We start from the raw sequence: 19,750 nt of genomic DNA, 5'->3' as shown, positions 1-19,750 counted from the left end.
GGGTGTGTTCCAACTATCGTGGGATCACACTCCTCAGCCTTCCCGGTAAGGTTTATTCAGGTGTACTGGAGAGGAGGCTACGTCGGATAGTCGAACCTCGGATTCAGGAGGAACAGTGTGGTTTTCGTCCTGGTCGTGGAACTGTGGACCAGCTCTATACTCTCGGCAGGGTTCTTGAGGGTGCATGGGAGTTTGCCCAACCAGTCTACATGTGCTTTGTGGACTTGGAGAAGGCATTCGACCGTGTCCCTCGGGAAGTCCTGTGGGGAGTGCTCAGAGAGTATGGGGTATCGGACTGTCTTATTGTGGCGGTCCGTTCCCTGTACGATCAGTGCCAGAGCTTGGTCCGCATTGCCGGCAGTAAGTCGAACACATTTCCAGTGAGGGTTGGACTCCGCCAAGGCTGTCCTTTGTCACCGATTCTGTTCATAACTTTTATGGACAGAATTTCTAGGCGCAGTCAAGGCGTTGAGGGGTTCCGGTTTGGTAACCGCAGGATTAGGTCTCTGCTTTTTGCAGATGATGTGGTCCTGATGGCTTCATCTGACCGGGGTCTTCAGCTCTCGCTGGATCGGTTCGCAGCCGAGTGTGAAGCGACCGGAATGAGAATCAGCACCTCCAAGTCCGAGTCCATGGTTCTCGCCCGGAAAAGGGTGGAGTGCCATCTCCGGGTTGGGGAGGAGACCCTGCCCCAAGTGGAGGAGTTCAAGTACCTAGGAGTCTTGTTCACGAGTGAGGGAAGAGTGGATCGTGAGATCAACAGGCGGATCGGTGCGGCGTCTTCAGTAATGCGGACGTTGTACCGGTCCGTTGTGGTGAAGAAGGAGCTGAGCCGGAAGGCAAAGCTCTCAATTTACCGGTCGATCTACGTTCCCATCCTCACCTATGGTCATGAGCTTTGGGTCATGACCGAAAGGATAAGATCACGGGTACAAGCGGCCGAAATGAGTTTCCTCCGCCGTGTGGCGGGGCTCTCCCTTAGAGATAGGGTGAGAAGCTCTGCCATCCGGGAGGAACTCAAAGTAAAACCGCTGCTCCTTCACATCGAGAGGAGCCAGATGAGGTGGTTCGGGCATCTGGTCAGGATGCCACCCGAACGCCTCCCTAGGGAGGTGTTTAGGGCACGTCCAACCGGTAGGAGGCCACGGGGAAGACCCAGGACACGTTGGGAAGACTATGTCTCCCGGCTGGCCTGGGAACGCCTCGGGATCCCCCGGGAAGAGCTAGACGAAGTGGCTGGGGAGAGGGAAGTCTGGGTTTCCCTGCTTAGGCTGTTGCCCCCGCGACCCGACCTCGGATAAGCGGAAGATGATGGATGGATGGATGGATATGCCTAATTTTGTTGTGATGCCCCGCTGGATGCATTAAACAATATAACAAGGTTTTCCAAAATAAATCAACTCGAGTTATGGAAAAAAATGCCAACATGGCACTGCCATATTTATTATTGAAGTCACAAAGTGCATTATTTTTTTTAACATGCCTCAAAACAGCAGCTTGGAATTTGGGACATGTTCTCCCTGAGACAGCATGAGGAGGTTGAGGTGGGCGGGGTTCGGGTGTGCGGGGGGTGTCAGGTTCAAACATTGATGACCTCTATTAATCAGACAAGAAGCAAGGAAACATGCAGAGACAGAGTTCAATTTAGCTCGCGGAGACACGTGTTTTGGGCTGTACTCCAGTTACAGATCCAAACTACGTTCTAAAACTCAAACCCGCGCGCCTCCTCTACTTGTTAGGAAAGTCCCTATTACATCACTGTCGCTGAGGGAAGGGGGTAAACTCGACAACCCCAGTGAGAGACAATATATGATTATACAAAAATGCAAATATGTTGACACTGGTTGCTATCGCCCAGTCTCTGCTTTGTCTGGTCCCGGAACCCGATGTTCGGCTTTGGCAGTCAGCAGGCCGAGTCTGGACACAACACTGATAAAAGAGGCTAACAATCTTTTGGATTGCTAGCTCTGCACAAATACAGAAACACCACTTCAGCACAAATTGAAAATACTTTATAGTAACGGCCCTTAAGCATAAAGTTATGATGATAATAGATACATAATTATTCTAACGGGGAGGGTGTAGAGCAGGGGTGCCCACACTTTTTCTGCAGGCGAGCTACATTTCAATTGACCAAGTCAAAGGGATCTACCTCATTCTTATATATAATTTATATTTATTTATTTATCAAAGATACATTTATGTTAACAAGTTTAAGGTGTTTAATGATAATACAAGCACATATATATTCCTTTCTTTCATGAAGACAAGAATATAAGTTGGTGTATGACCTGATTCTGATGACTTGCATTGATTGGAATCAGACAGCAGCGATGATAACGTCCACATTTTTGAATGGAGGAGAAAAAACTCTCCTTTCTCTCCAATATTACATGAAAGTGATTGCTTTTTTAGCATCTTATTTGTTTTGCTTCTATACTCCCTTTTTATACACTTTACAAGAAATACATTGGCGGCAAACTCTTTACCTTGCTAGATTGTACACGCTAGCTTTCTGAGACTTTTATTTTGTTAGCGCAGACCAGAGGAAGCATGGCTTTTATTGTGAAGACAGGAACTGTGCAGCCGGTCTTTAGAGTTTTGACAGCAGGTACGGCGAGAGAGTCTGTTGAAATAAAAAGTGTTTCTCGCCCTTCTCCCGGCAGCCAGCCTTCATCTCACAAGACCCTCAGGTGCCGTGAATGTCAATCAAGTGACCAAAGTGACGTCTTGGGAAAGATTGATGATAGCCAATTTTTAGTTCTATTTTTTTTAATGCCTGGCTGGAGATCGACTGACACACCCTCCACGATCGACCGGTAGCTCGCGATCGACGTAATGGGCACCCCTGGTGTAGGGGGTAGCGAGTAGCGGGGGGTGTATACTGTAGCGTCCCGGAAGAGTTAGTGCTGCAAGGGGTTCTGGGTATTTGTTCTGTGTTTATGTTGTGTTAAGGTGCGGATGTTCTCCCGAAATCTGTTTGTAATTCTTGTTTGGTGTGGGTTCACAGTGTGGCGCATATTTGTAACGGTGTTAAAGTTGTATGGCTGTTGACCAAGTATGCCTTGCTTTCACTTGTGTGTGTGAAAAGCCGTAGATGTCATGATATTGGGCCGGCAGGTTTATTGGCGCTCTGTACTTCTCCCTACGTCCGTTTACAACTCTGTACAGTGCCGTTTTAAAAACTCATAAATTTTACTTTTTGAAACCGATACCGATAATTTCCAACATTAATTTTAAAGCATTTATCGGCCGATAATATCGGCAGCCCGATATTATCGGACATCTCTAGTATTAACTGTCTGTTTACTGTACTGTGCCAACTGTACTACTATATGAGTACGTATTTTCTCTTGTTTCATTGAAAATAAAACAACAAGGTCCATATGGCTGTCATCTGTTTTAATTATTAGACACAGTTGTGTGTTAGTCATGTTTTTTTGTTCGCGCTTGAAATAAGAAATTATTACTTTGAAAAAGCAGCTTTATACTTGTGAGTAGAGACCTCCGATAATATCGAACTGATGATATTATGTTCTCCCCGTGAATGCGTGGGTTCCCTCCGGGTACTCCGGCTTCCTCCCACTTCCAAAGACATGCACCTGGGGATAAGTTAATTGGCAACACTAAAAATTGGCCCTAGTGTGTGAATGTTAGTGTGAATGTTGTCTGTCTATCTGTGTTGGCCCTGCGATGAGGTGGCGACTTGTCCAGGGTGTACCCCGCCTTCCGCCCGAATGTAGCTGAGATAGGCGCCAGCGCCCCCCGCGACCCCAAAAGGGAATAAGCGGTAGAAAATGGATGGATGGATGGATGATATTATTGGCCGATAAATGCTTTAAAATGTGATATCGGAAATTATCTGTACGGAGTGGTACATGGTCATAGGGAGAAGTACAGAGCGCCAATAAACCTTAAAGGCACTGCTTTTGCGTGCAGGCCCAATCACATAATGCATACGGCTTGGTCATACGTTGGCATTTTTTCCATAACTTGATTTGATTATGTTGGAAAACTTTGTTACATTGTTTAATGCATCCAGCGGGTCATCACAACAAAATTAGGCATAATAATGTGTTCATTCTACGACTATATATATTAGAGATGCGCGGTTTGCGGTCACAACCGCGCAGTCCGCGGATAAACCGCAGGTCGGGCGGGTGACATGACGAAAAAATAAATTTTAAATAGATTCGGGCGGGTGGCGGTTGAACCAATTCGGATATATATATTGTAATAATCCCAGGAATGTAGGCTCATAAAACTTCTTCGTTTATCTTCTCTTTATTGCACAAGATGTAATACAACCACACAACAGCTCTCATGTCTCTAACGCTTTTCCCGGGAAAACGCAAACTCTCACTTGCTGTCGATAACGTCACTTCCCTATCTCTCCCGGAAGTCCCGCCCCCCAACCAAAGTCGATGGCTAACACCCCGTAGCCAGCCGCTACATTATACATAGTTAAATGTTATGTTGAAGAGGTTCATTTAGCCTACTGACATGTATTTATAAATGGTTGATTTATATAGGCTAGTAAGGTGAAGTGTTGTACCTGACAACTCTTGATGGTACAATCCATATAACACGTCTTAGACAACGTCACGCTAACATCACGTGACACCTGATGAAGGCTGCAGATGCAAGGTAGCCCAAACTTCTCAGGTACAACACTTTACCTTACTAGCCTTTAGAAATCAACAATTTATGAATAGTTAAATGTTGTTACCCACATACGAAAAACGAGCAGCACTCTTTGAAACAGTATGTGGGCATACTTTTATTTTGAAGTGTCTTGTTTGGTCTGTCGACGGATGTAAGGAAGCTACTACTATGGCCAACGAGGTATTTGTCATTTGTTGGTATTTTACTTGGTAAAATGTTTGATCCACATGCTGTGCTTGTTATTATTTTTACGTTTGTAACCTGCTTTATTTATTACAGTTTTCACGGTGAATTTGAAGGGAAAGTAAGCCTTCAAATAAATCAGTTCAAGAAAGCCATTGTGTCTGTGCTATTTGGAGGGAGTTACACTTTCTAACCTCACTAATGCCTTGCATCGTTTATATTAGATATATAACAACGGGCGGGTGGCGGGCGGGTGTGGCTTTGATGGAATGTTGGTTTGGGTGGATTGCGGGTGGATGACGACTTTAGTGATGCGGTTGCGGATGATATAATTGCCTATCCGCGCATCTGTACTATATATGTATCCGTATCGGTTGATAATAGAATCGGTAATTAAGAGTTGGACAATATCGGATATCAGCAAAAAAGCCATTATCGGACATCTGTTTGCAACAGGCCTGTCTATCTGTGTTGGCCCTGTGATGAGGGGGCGACTTGTCCAGGGTGTACCTCGCCTTCCGCCCGATTGTAGCTCAGATAGGCGCCAGCGCCCCCCGCGACCCCGAAAGGGAATAAGCGGTAGGAAATGGATGGATGGATGGATGTTTGCAACAGTTGATGTTCTAGTTTCAAGCATGTTTTACTCGATATATTTAATAAAATCTCAGCAACAAGCTGTAATATCTTACTGATATAATATAGGACCAAAACACTTAAAACAAGTAAAACACCAACATAAAATCTGCTTTGTAAGAATAATGATCTTATCAGAGTGAAAATAAGCAAAAATCTCCATTATTTGATATATTCAATCTTACTTAGATTGCAGTTTTTGCAGTGTAATATTTTTCCTTACTCATCCTTCATCCCTTGTGCCAGTGAACACCTTCAGGGAGCACTTTGCCGCCGCCATCGATTCCTTCCAGGACGCGGTCAAGTGCCTGTCGGAGTTTGTCTGCAACGCAGCGTTTCCCGACACCAGCATGGAGGCCATCCGACTCATCCGCCACTGCGCCAAATACGTCTCAGAGAGGCCGCAGGTAGGCGCCGCCGAGCTGAGGTCCTTCCCGCAGCTGACGTATAAATAAAAATTGAATTTTTGTCATGCAGGCTCTGAGGGAATACACCAGTGACGACATGAACGTTGCCCCCGGCGATCGGGTTTGGGTGCGCGGCTGGTTCCCCATTCTGTTTGAGCTGTCTTGTATCATCAACCGCTGCAAGCTGGATGTGCGGACCAGGTAGCAACCTCCATTACTTACGTGGGGCAGTTAAGCCAGAATAAGAATCGTCCATAACTATGTTTATTATTTGTGTTTGTAGAGGTCTCACTGTCATGTTTGAGATCATGAAGAGTTACGGGCACACCTTCGAGAAGCATTGGTGGCACGACCTCTTCCGCATCGTCTTCCGTATTTTTGACAACATGAAGCTCCCCGAGCAGCAAACAGAGGTCAGGTTTTAGGTTGTTTCTTTATTTGAAGTACGTAATAATGTTTCTTGTGTTCTTGTAGAAAACCGAGTGGATGACGACCACATGCAACCATGCCTTGTACGCCATTTGTGACGTCTTCACGCACTTTTACCAGCCTCTCAGTGAGATCCTGCTGGCCGACATTTTTACACAACTGCAGTGGTGTGTCAGACAAGGTGGGTGTGGAACTACTATTACCTGTTAGGCACACAAATTATCTATTATTCGTCGTAGTAAGAATATTATTAATTGCAAGCAGAAAAAGTACCCATTTTTCATCCTATTAAGAGCATGATCGATTGCACAAATGTTAGTCAAAGATCATTTATGTGACAGGATCCCCCCTGGTGTTTTTCATTATAGCCTGCAAAATGCTCATCGAAAATCATATGTATGTATATATATGACCGAAGCCTATTAATTGCAAAAATGCTAGCCAAAGATCGTATATATGACAGGAGCATTCTGCTGTTTTTCATGACCAACCGCAAACATGCTAGCTAAAGATCATATATTTGGTAGGAGCACTCTACTGTTTTTTTATGTTCAACTGCAAAAATGCTATTCAAAGATCATACATGTGACAGGAGCACTCTGCTTTTTTTCATTATTGACTACGAAAATACAAGTCAAAGGTCATATATATGACAAGAGCCCTCTACCTTTTTAATGATTGAATGCAAAAATGCTAGACAAAGATCAAATGTTTGGCAGGAGCATTCGGCTAAATTTTTTTATATTCAAATGCAAAATGCTAGTCAAAGAGCATGTATAACAAGAGCACATTGCATTTTTTCTTGACTTGACTGCAAAAAAGCTAGTCAAAGATCATACGTATGACAAGAGAACACTGCTTTTTCTCATGATAGACTGCAAAAATGCTAGTCAAAGATCATATGTATAACAAGAGCACATTGCATTTTTTCTTGACTTGACTGCAAAAATGCTAGTCAAAAATCATACGTATGACAAAAGAACACTGCTTTTTCTCATGATCAACTGAAAAATGCTAGTCAAAGATCATATGTAAAACAGAAAAACACTGTTTTTATGCTTGATCGACCGCAAAAATGCTAGTCAAAGATCATACATATATGACAAGAGACCACTGCATTTTTTCTTGACAGCAAAAATGCTAGTCTAAGATCATATGTAAGACAAAAGAACATTGTTTTTTTTTTTATTGATCCACTGCAAAAATCATAGTCAAAGATCATATGTAAAACAGAAAAACACTGTTTTTATGCTTGATCGACCGCAAAAATGCTAGTCAAAGATCATTTATATGACAAGAGAGCACTGCATTTTTTCTTGACAGCAAAAATTCTAGTCTAAGATCATATGTAAGACAAAAGAACATTGTTTTTTTTTTTTATTGATCCACTGCAAAAATCGCAGTCAAAGATCATATATAACAAGAGAACAATGCATTTTTTCTCAATCGACTGCAAAAATGCTAGTCAAAGATCATATGTATGACAAGAGAACACTGCATTTGTTCTTGATCGGCTACAAAAATGGTAGTCAAAGATCATATATAACAAGAGAACAATGCATTTTTCCTCAATCGACTGCAAAAATGCAAGTCAAAGATCATAGGTATGACAAGAGAACACTGCATTTTTCCTTGAACGGCTACAAAACTGCTAGTCAAAGATCGTATGTAAGACAAAAGAACACAGTTTTTTTTCTCGATCAACTGCAAAAATGCAAGTCAAAGATCATAGGTATGACAAGAGCACAGTGCATTTTTTCTTGATCGACTGCAAAAATGCTAGTCAAAGATCATATGTATGACATGAGAACACTGCGTTTTTTTGGATCGGCTACAAAAATGCTAGTCAAAGATCATATATAACAAGAGCACAATCCATTTTTTCTTGACTGATTGCAAAAATACTACTCAAAGATCATGTGTATGACAAAAGAACACTGCATTTTTTCTTGACTGACCGTTAAAATGCTAGTCAAAGATCATAATATGACAAGAGCATCCAGCTGATGTTAGGAATCTGCTGCAAGAACGTTTGCTAAACAACAAAGTAGATTGAGGGTGTCCTCCTCGTTCTTGTTGTTGTTCAGATAACGAGCAGCTAGCCCGGTCAGGAACCAACTGCCTGGAGAACCTGGTCATCCTTAACGGCGAGAAGTTCAGCCCAGAAGTGTGGGACATCACCTGCTCCTGCATGCTGGAGATCTTCCAGAACACCAGCCCTCAGGTGTACGTGTCCAAATCCTCTACTCGGAACAAAAATCTGTCCTATCTCTGACGCTGTCTTTGTGTGCTGTCCTGCTTAGCTTGTTGACATGGCGGCCGGCTGGACAGGAGGACGACGCCGCTGCTGATGCTAAACACTTTGTAAGCACCGACGCCAAACATCGGTGAACAGAAAGGGTCGAACTCCACGGTGTGTTTTGTGTTCTTCTCAGGATGTAGATTTTGACAGCCAGTCTCAGAGCAGCTTTGACCGAACACTTTCTGACAGAGGACACAGCCAGATGTCCAGTGACGACACCTGGAAGGCCAAATCCAACGCTAGTGAGTACACGCAACTAGGGCTGGGCGATATGGCCTTTTTTTAATATCTCGATATTTTTAGGCCATGTCACAACACACGATACACATCTCGATATTTTGCCTTAGCCTTGAATGAACACTTGATGCATATAATCACACTAGTATGATGATTCTATGTGTCTACATTAAAACATTCTTCTTCATACTGCATTAATATATGCTCATTTTAAAGGCCTACTGAAACCCACTACTACCGACCACGTAGTTTTAAATTTCGCGCGGAAGTATCATGCTAAAACGTCGCGGTATGATGACGCGTGCGCGTGACGTCACGCATTGTAGAGGACATTTTGGTCCGGCACCGTTCACAGCTATAAGTCGTCTCTTTTCATCGCGTAATTCCACATTATTATGGACATCTGTGTTGCTGAATCTTTCGCAATTTGTTCAATTAATAATGGAGACGTCAAAGAAGAAAGATGTAGGTGTAAAGCGGTGTATTGCGGCTGCCTTTAGCAACACAAACACAGGCGGTCTTTCCTTGTTTACATTCCCGAAAGATGACGGTGAAGCTTTACTATGGAACAGAGCGGTCAAGCGAACATGGTTCCCTACCACATGTCAACCGGCAGGTTGCAGTGAGAAAATGGTGGTAATAAGTCGGCTCCTACCGTAGACATGAGCAGAGAGCTTGCGTCGTTCCTCCTGCACCTGTCAAAACAGGCAGCTGCGACTCTCTTGCCTCCTCCCGCCGGATGCTTCCACCGTTGTTGAAGGGAAAAAAAAAAAAAATCTCAGCACCGGCTCGACCGGCTGCCCTCGCCTCGTCGAGAAGCGTGGCTTCCCTCGGTGACACTGGCGGTCACCACACCCGTGGCCACACCCCTCCGACTTTTAGGCTGTACCGGTATGACCATATAATCTCACTAAAACATTAGTAACACGATAAGCAGATAAGGGATTTTCCAGAATTATCCTAGTAAATGTGTCTAATAACATCTGCATCGCTCTGCCGTCTAGGTTTTTTTTTTTTTTTTCCTTCCCCCTAGTCCAGGGGTAGGGAACCTATTGCTCTAGAGCCAGATGTGGCTCTTTTGATGACTGCATCTGGCTCCCAGATCAATCTTAGCTGACATTGCTTAACACGATAAGTAATGAATAATTCCGCTGGTAATCACAGTGTTAAAAATGACGTTCAAATTATAGGACATTGTCATTCATTTTAATCCAACCATCCATTTTCTATCCCACCTGTTCAAGAAGTTGCAATATTGGGAAGAAGTATTATATTTATTATTGGTTAGCTTTAGAATAACAATGTTATTAAAAAGAATAGGAGACCTATCATACTCTAAAAATGTTGGTCTTACTTAAAAAGGCACGCATTTAGCTGTATTCAGTGTTAAAAAATTATATATGGCTCTCACGGGAATACATATTGAAATATTTGGCTTTCATGGCTCTCTCAGCCAAAAAGGTTCCCGACCCCTGTCCTAGTCCTTCACTGTCACTTTCCTCATCCACAAATCTTTCATCCTCGCTCAAATTAATGGGGAAATCGTCGCTTTCTCAGTCCGAATTGCTCTCGCTGCTGGTGGCCATGAATGTAGACAATGTTCAGATGTGAGGTGCCCGACAACCCGTGACGTCACGCGCACATCGTCTGCTACTACCAGTACAGGCAAGGCTTTTTTATTAGTGACCAAAAGTTGCGAACTTTATCGTTGATGTGCTCTACTAAATCCTTTCAGCAAAAATATGGAAATATCGCGAAATTATCAAGTATGACACATAAAACAGACCTGCTATTCCCGTTTGAATAAGAAAATCTCATTTCAGTTGGCCTTTAAACTTTCATGCAGAGAGGGAAATCACAACTAAGTCAATCAACCAAAATTGTATTTATTAATCAGTTATTAAGCGGTGGCACAAACATTCATGTCATTTCCAAAACAGAAAGTGCAAGATTGTCAGACACATTTTAAAACAAGCTATGAGTGCACTTTTGTGCATGATGTCACTAAGATGACATCAGAACAACACTAAATTAAAATGCACTTTTTGTACAGAACGCCATTACAATAGTTTACAACAAATAAAGTGCACTAGATATTTCAATAACTGTTAAATAAAAATGAGCTGCATAACAGGAAATCAAATAGTGTATGTGTACTAGTAACATTTATTTTTGTACTACTATGGGCAATAAGTCTTCAAATAATCCTTCCAGGACAGTCGGACCACAAGCTGTTCGCAGGTCTGCTCATCAAATGTGTGGTCCAGTTGGAGCTTATCCAGACCATAGACAACATCGTCTTCTACCCGTCCACGAGCAAGAAAGAGGACGCTGACAACATGGCCGCCGCACAGGTAAGCCACATGGCGTCTTTTTCGGTCCGCCAATAACCTACAAAAATACACACAATTTAACATGCTTGTTTGTATAAATTATCGCTATAGTAAAACAGTTTTGATATAAACACTCACTTAATATACCGCATTTCCTTGATCTGCCGCCGGGCATATAGTATGCGCCTGCCTTGAATTACTGCCGGGTCAAACTCGCTTCGCAAAATAATTAGCGCATGCTTAGTATTACCGCCTGGTCAAACTCTTGACGTCACAAGTGACACTTACCCTGTCATCATTTTCAAAATGGAGGAAGCTGATTTCAATACCGGTAATTTGAAATTGCATAAAGGGAAGAATATTAAGAGCTATTCAGTAGGATTTAACTTTCAAGCTTTTGAATACCGGTATGCTTAAAAGAACAGCAGTTATGTTTTATTAATATACCTGTGGAGCCGACGGTCCGACAGACAGGCAGGGCACGCTGGAGCCCGGCCCAAGATGGCGGCGAGCGAGCGGAGAGGAGCGGAAGAGCGACCTGGACTGAGGTTTTATTGAAAAAAAAACAAAGTCAAACTGCTCAAGCCGTGTCCTTCCTTGGTGGTCCTGGGAACCCGCAAGACGACGGCTTGAGACCGTCACAATACCGTAGCTGTGTCTGTCAAATATGAGTCATTTTAATGACTCCTGCCTCCTGGTGGTAGAGGACGCTAGTGATCCTTCATGCGACTACTCGGCTGCAGAAGAAGTGAAATGTTTTTTGTTTTTGTTTTTCCCCTTGGCCTCAGTCTGCACCTCCTCTCCAGGGCCCAGGCTTAGACCGATTTTTTAATTTTATTTTAATCTTCTATTTTTTTTTCTCCCACCCCCCCTCTTTGTTTACCTTTATCTCATCTTTTTTGTAAGGGGCGCTGGAAGCCGGCAGACCCGTCAGCGATGTTGTTCTGTCTCCCTGTAATGTTTGTCTAAACTTGAATGGGATTGTGCTGAAAATTTTAATTTTCCTGAAGGAACTCTCCTGACGGAATAAATAAAGTACTATCTAAAATGAGTGACGTGATATGTGCTGGAGGAGGTAATAAAGAAAGATCTCCATCGAGACAGAGAGACTTTTAAAACTGAAGAAAGGAGCTGGCATGGACTATATTTATAAGTAAAGGTAAAACCATAATAACGTTTTTTTAATTAAATGTGCTTTTCATGATGTATCCTTACATGACACTCAAATTTTACTGCATGCCTTTGGTAAGTGCCGGAGTGAGAAGAGGTTTTAAAATAATCAGCGCATGCTTACTTTTACCGCATGCCTTTGGTAAGCGCAGGAGTGAGAAGAGGTTTTAAATTAATTAGCGCCCCGGCGGCAATTCAAGGAAATATGGTATATAGTACAGTATATAAGTGTTGTTATAAGTCCTATACAGTGTTGACATGACACTTTATTGTAGTATGTACGTGTTTATACTGTTATACTGTTTATACTGTTATAGGGACGGCATGGCGCAGTGGGTAGAGTGGCCGAGCGCAACCCGAGCGTCCCTGGTTCAAATCCCACCTAGCACCAACCTCGTCACGTCCGTTGTGTCCTGAGCAAGACACTTCACCCTTGCTCCTGATGGGTGCTGGTTGGCGCCTTGCATGGCAGCTCCCTCCATCAGTGTGTGAATGTGTAAATGTGGAAGTAGTGTCAAAGCGCTTTGAGTACCTTGAAGGTAGAAAAGCGCTATACAAGTACAACCCATTTATTTATCATTTATAACTCTGTAGTATACGTATAAGTTAATTTATTGTCATTTTGTCAGCGTGACGCAGTGGAAGAGTGTTTGACGGACGGAGGAGACGCTTCTTGCGATGAGGGCATGTACAGACTCATGACTTCGGCTCACCTCTTCAAGCTGCTGGACTGTCTTTTGGAGTCGCACAGCTTCGCCAAGGACTTCAACTCCAACAATGAACAGAGGACGGCCCTGTGGAGGGCAGGTACAAAGACCCTCAACCTGTTCTCCATACTGTATGTGCTCCGTAGTAGAATACATCCATGTACTTCTATCATTATCAATGTGCAGGCTTTAAAGGAAAGTCCAAGCCCAATTTGCTGAAGCAGGAAACCAGCAGTCTGGCCTGCAGCCTGAGGATTTTATTCAGAATGTATTCCGATCCAAAACTGCAGGACTCTTGGCCGGACATCCAAACACGCCTCCTGCTGTGAGTACAATAATACCCTACTTGATTGTCATTGTCATCCAGGCTCGCTTATGTGATCTTAAATTGGTTTTAAATACAGATAAAAGCAAGGTAATAGTTTTCTCTCATTCAAGGGTGCTACTGGAAAATATTCCAAATATTGTAACATCAAATGAAAACCCTATAAAGCAGTGGTTTTCAAATGGGGGTACGCGTACCCTTGGGGATACATGAAGGTATGCCAAGGGGTACGTGAGATTTTTTTTTTTAATATTCTAAAAATAGCAACAATTCAAAAATCCTTTATAAATATATTTATTGAATAATACTTCAACAAAATATAAACTGTGAAAAATGCAACAATGCAATATTCAGTTTAGACAGATGGATTTTTTGTGGACATGTTCCATAAGTATTGATGTTAAATATTTCTTTTTTTGTGACGAAATGTTGAGAATTAAGTTGATGGATCTCTATTACAATCCCCAAAGAGGACTCTTTAAGTTGATGATTACTTCTATGTGTAGAAATCTTTATTTATAATTGAATCACTTGTTTATTTTTCAACAAGTTTTTTGTTATTTTTATAACTTTTTTTCCAAATAGTTCAAGAAAGACCACTACAAATGAGCAATATTTTGCACTGTTATACAATTTAATAAATCAGAAACTGATGACATAGTGCTGTATTTTACTTCTTTATCTCTTTTTTTTTCAACCAAAAATGGTTTGCTCTGATTAGGGGGTATTTGAATTAAAAAAATGTTCACAGGGGGTACATCACTGAAAAAGGGTTGAGAACCACTGGCGTAAGGGGTCACAAAACGTTTTAGTTAACCCTCTGCAATCTATTCACTTTTTACTATATAACATATAGAAATATACACTTTCTATGATGTTGCCCCTGTTTTTTTAATTCACCTTTGTTGGTACAGCACTTTGTGCTTTTTATCTATTAAGCCAAAGATCATATGTAAGAAAGGAGCACTCTACCGTTTTTCACGATGAACTGCAAAAATGCTAGTCAAAGATCATACGTATGACAAAAAGTGCTTTATAAATAAAATGTACTTACTTATTATGTACAGAAACACTATACTCCAGTGGTCCCCAATATTTTTGTATCCGCGGACCGGTCAACGCTTAATAATTTGTCCCGCGGCCCGGGGGGGGGGTGTCCTTTTTTTTTCCTTTTTTTTTTTTCTTCTTTGTCATGAAAAAGGGACGTTTTTGTCATGACAAAGGGAGTTTTTTGTGGTTGGTGCACTATTTGTAAGTGTATATTGTGTTTTTTATGTTGATTTAATAAAAAAATAAAAAATAAATATATATTTTTTTTCATAAAAAATTCTTCTGCGGCCCGGTACCAATCGGGCCACGGCCCGGTACCGGTGGTTGGGGACCACTGCTATACTCTATTACACAGATGTCAAACTCAAGGCCTGGGGGCCAGATGTGGCCCATCACTTCATTTTATTTGGCCCTCGAAAGCCTGGAAATAATATGTATACATAAAGTACTGTAAATGTTCTTACAAAATGTATTATTTATTTCTATTGTGGGAGAAAAACAAATATGTACTCTGTGTAATCGCAAACTATGTTAACTCAAATATTGTCTAATTATGCAAAAATATTATCAAACATTCAAACCATTTTTTAAATACAAATAAATACCACTAATAATGATGATTTCAAAGCAAGTTATCCATCAAATTGTGCAATGTAAATGTAGCAATTGATTTCATGGTAAAATAGTGAAATTTACTGTGTTTTTTACAGCATTTTTTCTGTAATTAATTGTAAATATACATCATTATATATTAGACTGTGTAGAGGAGGCCGCTCAGTGTTTGCCGTACATTCCTTTGACATTTCACATTTGGATCGCCACAAAATAGATTTGCACTTACAGTACCTGTTCGCTTGCCGCAATAAACACATTATAATGGGACTGTTTGTGAATGTAGCTTGTCGTTGCAACAGCAACTCTTGTTTCTTACCACACCATGAACAACAACCCATTCATCACGCTGCTGACTCAGCAATAATATGTGCAGGAGGACTACATGTTGTGTTTTTGTTTGGTTTAGGGTGTGCAGTGAAGCTTTGTCGTACTTCATCGGTTTGACTTCTGAGAGTCACAGAGAAGCTTGGAACAGCTTACTCATGCTGCTGCTCACCAGGACGCTCAGGATGCCCGACCACAAGGCAACACACACACACACCCACAATCACATCATGGATTATTTTTAGGAAGACAAATCGCAGTATTAAAATCACGCATTTTAATTAAACATCAATGTAATATTACTTAAGGGCGGAGCAATCGCAGTATTTACTTGTCTGTTTTGCACACATATGTAGTATTACTTGTAAGAGTAGCATTTACAGTAATAAAATACATTGTCTTTATGACACACAGAAGGTGTGTTACTTAAGGGAGGAGCAATCGCAGTATTTACTTGTCTGTTTTGCACACATATGTAGTATTACTTGTAAGAGTAGCATTTACAGTAATAAAATACATTGTCTTTATGACACACAGAAGGTGTGTTACTTAAGGGAGGAGCAATCGCAGTATTTACTTGTCTGTTTTGCACACATATGTAGTATTACTTGTAAGAGTAGCATTTGCAGTAATAAAATGAGACGTCTTTATGACACACAGAAGGTGTGTTACTCAAGGGAGGAGCAATCGCAGTATTTACTTGTCTGTTTTGCACACATATGTAGTATTACTTGTGAGAGTAGCATTTGCAGTAATAAAATACATTGTCTTCATGACACAGGTGTGTTACTTAAGGGAGGAGCAATCGCAGTATTTACTTGTCTGTTTTGCATACATATGTAGTATTACTTGTGAGAGGAGCATTTGCAGTAATAAAATACATTGTCTCTATGACACACAGAAGGTGTGTTGCTTAAGGGAGGAGCATTTGCAGTAATAAAATGAGACGTCTATTACACACCGATGTACAAACCCTGTTTCCATATGAGTTGGGAAATTGTGTTAGATATAAATATAAACGGAATACAATGATTTGCAAATCTTTCTCAACCCATATTCAGTTGAATGCACTACAAAGACAAGATGTTTGATGTTCAAACTCATAAACTTTTTTAATTTTTTTGCAAATGATAATTCGCTTAGAATTTCATGGCTGCAACACCTGCCAAAGTAGTTGGGAAAGGGCATGTTCACCACTGTGTTACATCACCTTTTCTTTTAACAACACTCAATAAACGTTTGGGAACTGAGGAAACTAATTGTTGAAGCTTTGAAAGTGGAATTATTTCCCATTCTTGTTTTATGTAGAGCTTCAGTCGTTCAACAGTCCGGGGTCTCCGCTGTCGTATTTTACGCTTCATAATGCGCCACACATTTTCCATGGGAGACAGGTCTGGACTGCAGGCGGGCTAGGAAAGTACCCGCACTCTTTTTTTTACGAAGCCACGATGTTGTAATACGTGCTGAATGTGGCTTGGTATTGTCTTGCTGAAATAAGCAGGGGCGTCCATGAAAAAGACAGCGCTTAGATGGCAGCATATGTTGTTCCAAAACCTGTATGTACCTTTCAGCATTAATGGTGCCTTCACAGATGTGTAAGTTACCCATGCCTTGGGCACTAATGCACCCCCATACCATCACAGATGCTGGCTTTTGAACTTTGCGTCGATAACAGTCTGGATGGTTCGCTTCTCCTTTGATGTTGATTATTTCCAAAAACGATTTGAAATGTGGATTCGTCAGACCACAGAACACTTGTCTGGGGGACGGCGTGGCGAAGTTGGGAGAGTGGCCGTGCCAGCAATCTGAGGGTTACTGGTTCAAATCCCACCTAGAACCAACCTCGTCACGTCCGTTGTGTCCTGAGCAAGACACTTCACCCTTGCTCCTGATGGGTGCTGGTTGGCGCCTTGCATGGCAGCTCCCTCCATCAGTGTGTGAACGTGTGTGTGAATGGGTAAATGTGGAAGTAGTGTCAAAGCGCTTTGAGTACCTTGAAGGTAGAAAAGCGCTATTCAAGTACAACCCATTTAAAGCGCTTTGGGCTCCTTAAAAAGGGTTAGAAAAGCGCTATACAAGTACCACCCATTTTCCACTTTACATCAGTCCATCTTAGATGTTTCCGGGCCCAGAGAAGCAGGCGGCGTTTCTGGATGTTGTTGATAAATGGCTTTCGCTTTGCATAGTAGAGCTTTAACTTGCACTTACAGATGTAGCGACCAACTGTATTTAGTGACAGTGGTTTTCTGAAGTGTTCCCGAGCCCATGTGGTGATATCCTTTAGAGATTGATGTCGTTTTTTGATACAATGCTGTCTGAGGAATGGAAGGCCACGGTCATTCAATGTTGGTTTCCGGCCATGCCGCTTACGTGGAGTGATTTCTCCAGATTCTCTGAACCTTTTGATGATATTATGGACCGTAGATGTGGAAATCCCTGAATTTCTTGCAATTGCACTTTGGGAAACGTTGTTCTTAAACTGTTTGACTATTTGCTCACGCAGTTGTGGACAAAGGGTGTACCTCGCCCCATCCTTTCTTGTGAAAGACTGAGCATTTTTTGGGAAGCGGTTTTTATACCCAATCATGGCACCCACCTGTTCCCAATTAGCCTGCACACCTGTGGGATATTCCAAATAAGTGTTTGATGAGCATTCCTCAACTTTATCAGTATTTATTGCCACCTTTCCCAACTTCTTTGTCACGTGTTGCTGGCATCAAATTCTAAAGTTAATGATTATTTGCAAAAAAAAAAAATTGTTTATCAGTTTGAACATCAAATATGTTGTCTTTGTAGCATATTCAACTGAATATTGGTTGAAAAGGATTTGCAAATCATTGTATTATGTTTATATTTACATCTAACACAATTCCCCAACTCGTGCGGAAACGGGGTTTGTAGTATTATTTGTATTATCTAGTACAAGACTGTAGTATTTCCTAGTAAATGTAGTCATAGTTTTAACTTGTAATACATTTGGAGTATTTGATTTCTATGAAGAAACGTGTTATCATAAAGTACTAGCGAGGATTATAGCCATTCTATGTTAGCATGTTTTGTCCTGGCCCACCTTTCTGTGTGCCAGCCCCACTAGCATGTAGTACACCATACAAATACACCCCAAACAAGTCGCATCTGTCCTCTATTCGCAGTTCAAGCTGCACGCTTCCTGTTACTTCTCCCACCTGTGTGAGATGATGCAGTTCGACCTGATCCCCGAGCTGCGAGCCGTCCTGAGACGCTTCTTCCTGCGCATCGGCTCCGTCTTCCACATCTCCGCCCCCGGAGACGGACACTAATAAAGACACTCGTTAGTGGGCTCCTTCTCCTTCTGGTCCCAGATACTTGACACAAAAAACTTCACTTGCTCTCTTCTGGCCGCCTGTGCCTGTTGTCGTCGTCGTCGTCATCGTCCTCTTTTTTCTTGTCTTTTTTTGTGTCATCATCATGCTCACTTTTAACATCTCAATGTTTATTTTCCATCTCACCTCAGTGTTATTGCCTTCTGTGCGTGTGTGCGTGCGTGTGTGTGTGTGTGTGTGTGCGTGTGTGCGTGTGTGTGTGTGTGTGTGTGATGTGTCAGCTCTCTGACAAGAGCAGCGTGTGATCCTCACTGCAGTGTTGACCAGTGTCTTGTTTACGAGACGGCGTTGCGTTCACAGTCTGCTGGGACATTCGGGCGTTAGTTTGGCGTCACGAGCAAATATGACGTTTATGTCTCGGCGGCAGCGCCTTGTGTTCCCAAAAAATGCAAAAGTCCCCCAGAATAACTCGTAAAGACGTCAAACTTGCCAGTATGTTAAGTCCATGCCTTTATTATTATTTTTTTTTTAAACAAAATAATGTATAATTATTTAAAAGTGCATTTAAATATTTGTTTTCTGAGAATCATTCCTTTCTTTGCAATGATGGGTGTCTTAATTTTCTTCCCTAAAAACTAGGGAATCTATAAATATATATACATATATATATATATAAATGCAAAAAAAAATGCAGACTGTGGAGTTTGCGGTGTATTATTCAATGTAAAATATACCATAGACATGTTACAAAAACACCATATGGTTCTATTATGTTGTGATGTGATCTTTGCGCATTTGATGAAGTCATCAATAAACTGGATTTCTGATCAATTCCCTGCTGTTTCTGTTCTTAAAAACGTGTGTCAGGAGCAAACAATTGAGATTTATCAGAACAAAGTTGTAATATAACCAGAAAAAGTGAGAAAATAAGTCTTTAGGAGGAATAAAGTCCTCGGGCTAATTTGGTGATTAAAAGTATTTTAAGAATGAAAATACTATTTAAATATATTAAATTACCTGTAACACATTTTTTAAATAAAAACACTTTTTAATTAAAGTTAGTCTGTC

General features: G+C 41.6%; 1 protein-coding gene across 1 annotated transcript in view; it reads left to right on the top strand.

The window, feature by feature from the left end:
• Positions 1 to 19,513, top strand: part of arfgef2 (ADP-ribosylation factor guanine nucleotide-exchange factor 2 (brefeldin A-inhibited)) — a 66,407-nt gene extending 46,894 nt beyond the window's left edge. The window contains exons 28-39 of the mRNA XM_061902731.1: positions 5,728 to 5,888; positions 5,959 to 6,089; positions 6,172 to 6,301; positions 6,363 to 6,498; positions 8,405 to 8,543; positions 8,621 to 8,681; positions 8,753 to 8,861; positions 11,071 to 11,210; positions 12,989 to 13,166; positions 13,253 to 13,391; positions 15,463 to 15,580; positions 18,533 to 19,513. Of these exons, the coding sequence (XP_061758715.1) occupies positions 5,728 to 5,888; positions 5,959 to 6,089; positions 6,172 to 6,301; positions 6,363 to 6,498; positions 8,405 to 8,543; positions 8,621 to 8,681; positions 8,753 to 8,861; positions 11,071 to 11,210; positions 12,989 to 13,166; positions 13,253 to 13,391; positions 15,463 to 15,580; positions 18,533 to 18,679 (1,589 nt within the window). The 3' untranslated portion in view covers positions 18,680 to 19,513. The remainder of the gene's footprint in view (positions 1 to 5,727; positions 5,889 to 5,958; positions 6,090 to 6,171; positions 6,302 to 6,362; positions 6,499 to 8,404; positions 8,544 to 8,620; positions 8,682 to 8,752; positions 8,862 to 11,070; positions 11,211 to 12,988; positions 13,167 to 13,252; positions 13,392 to 15,462; positions 15,581 to 18,532) is intronic.
• The last annotated feature ends 237 nt before the right edge of the window (positions 19,514 to 19,750 follow it).

This window comes from Nerophis ophidion, linkage group LG06 (assembly GCF_033978795.1).
Source record: "Nerophis ophidion isolate RoL-2023_Sa linkage group LG06, RoL_Noph_v1.0, whole genome shotgun sequence".
NCBI lineage: Eukaryota > Metazoa > Chordata > Actinopteri > Syngnathiformes > Syngnathidae > Nerophis > Nerophis ophidion.
The sequence above is the reverse complement of the archived record's forward strand: the minus strand, read 5'-3'. Positions and strand labels throughout refer to the sequence as shown.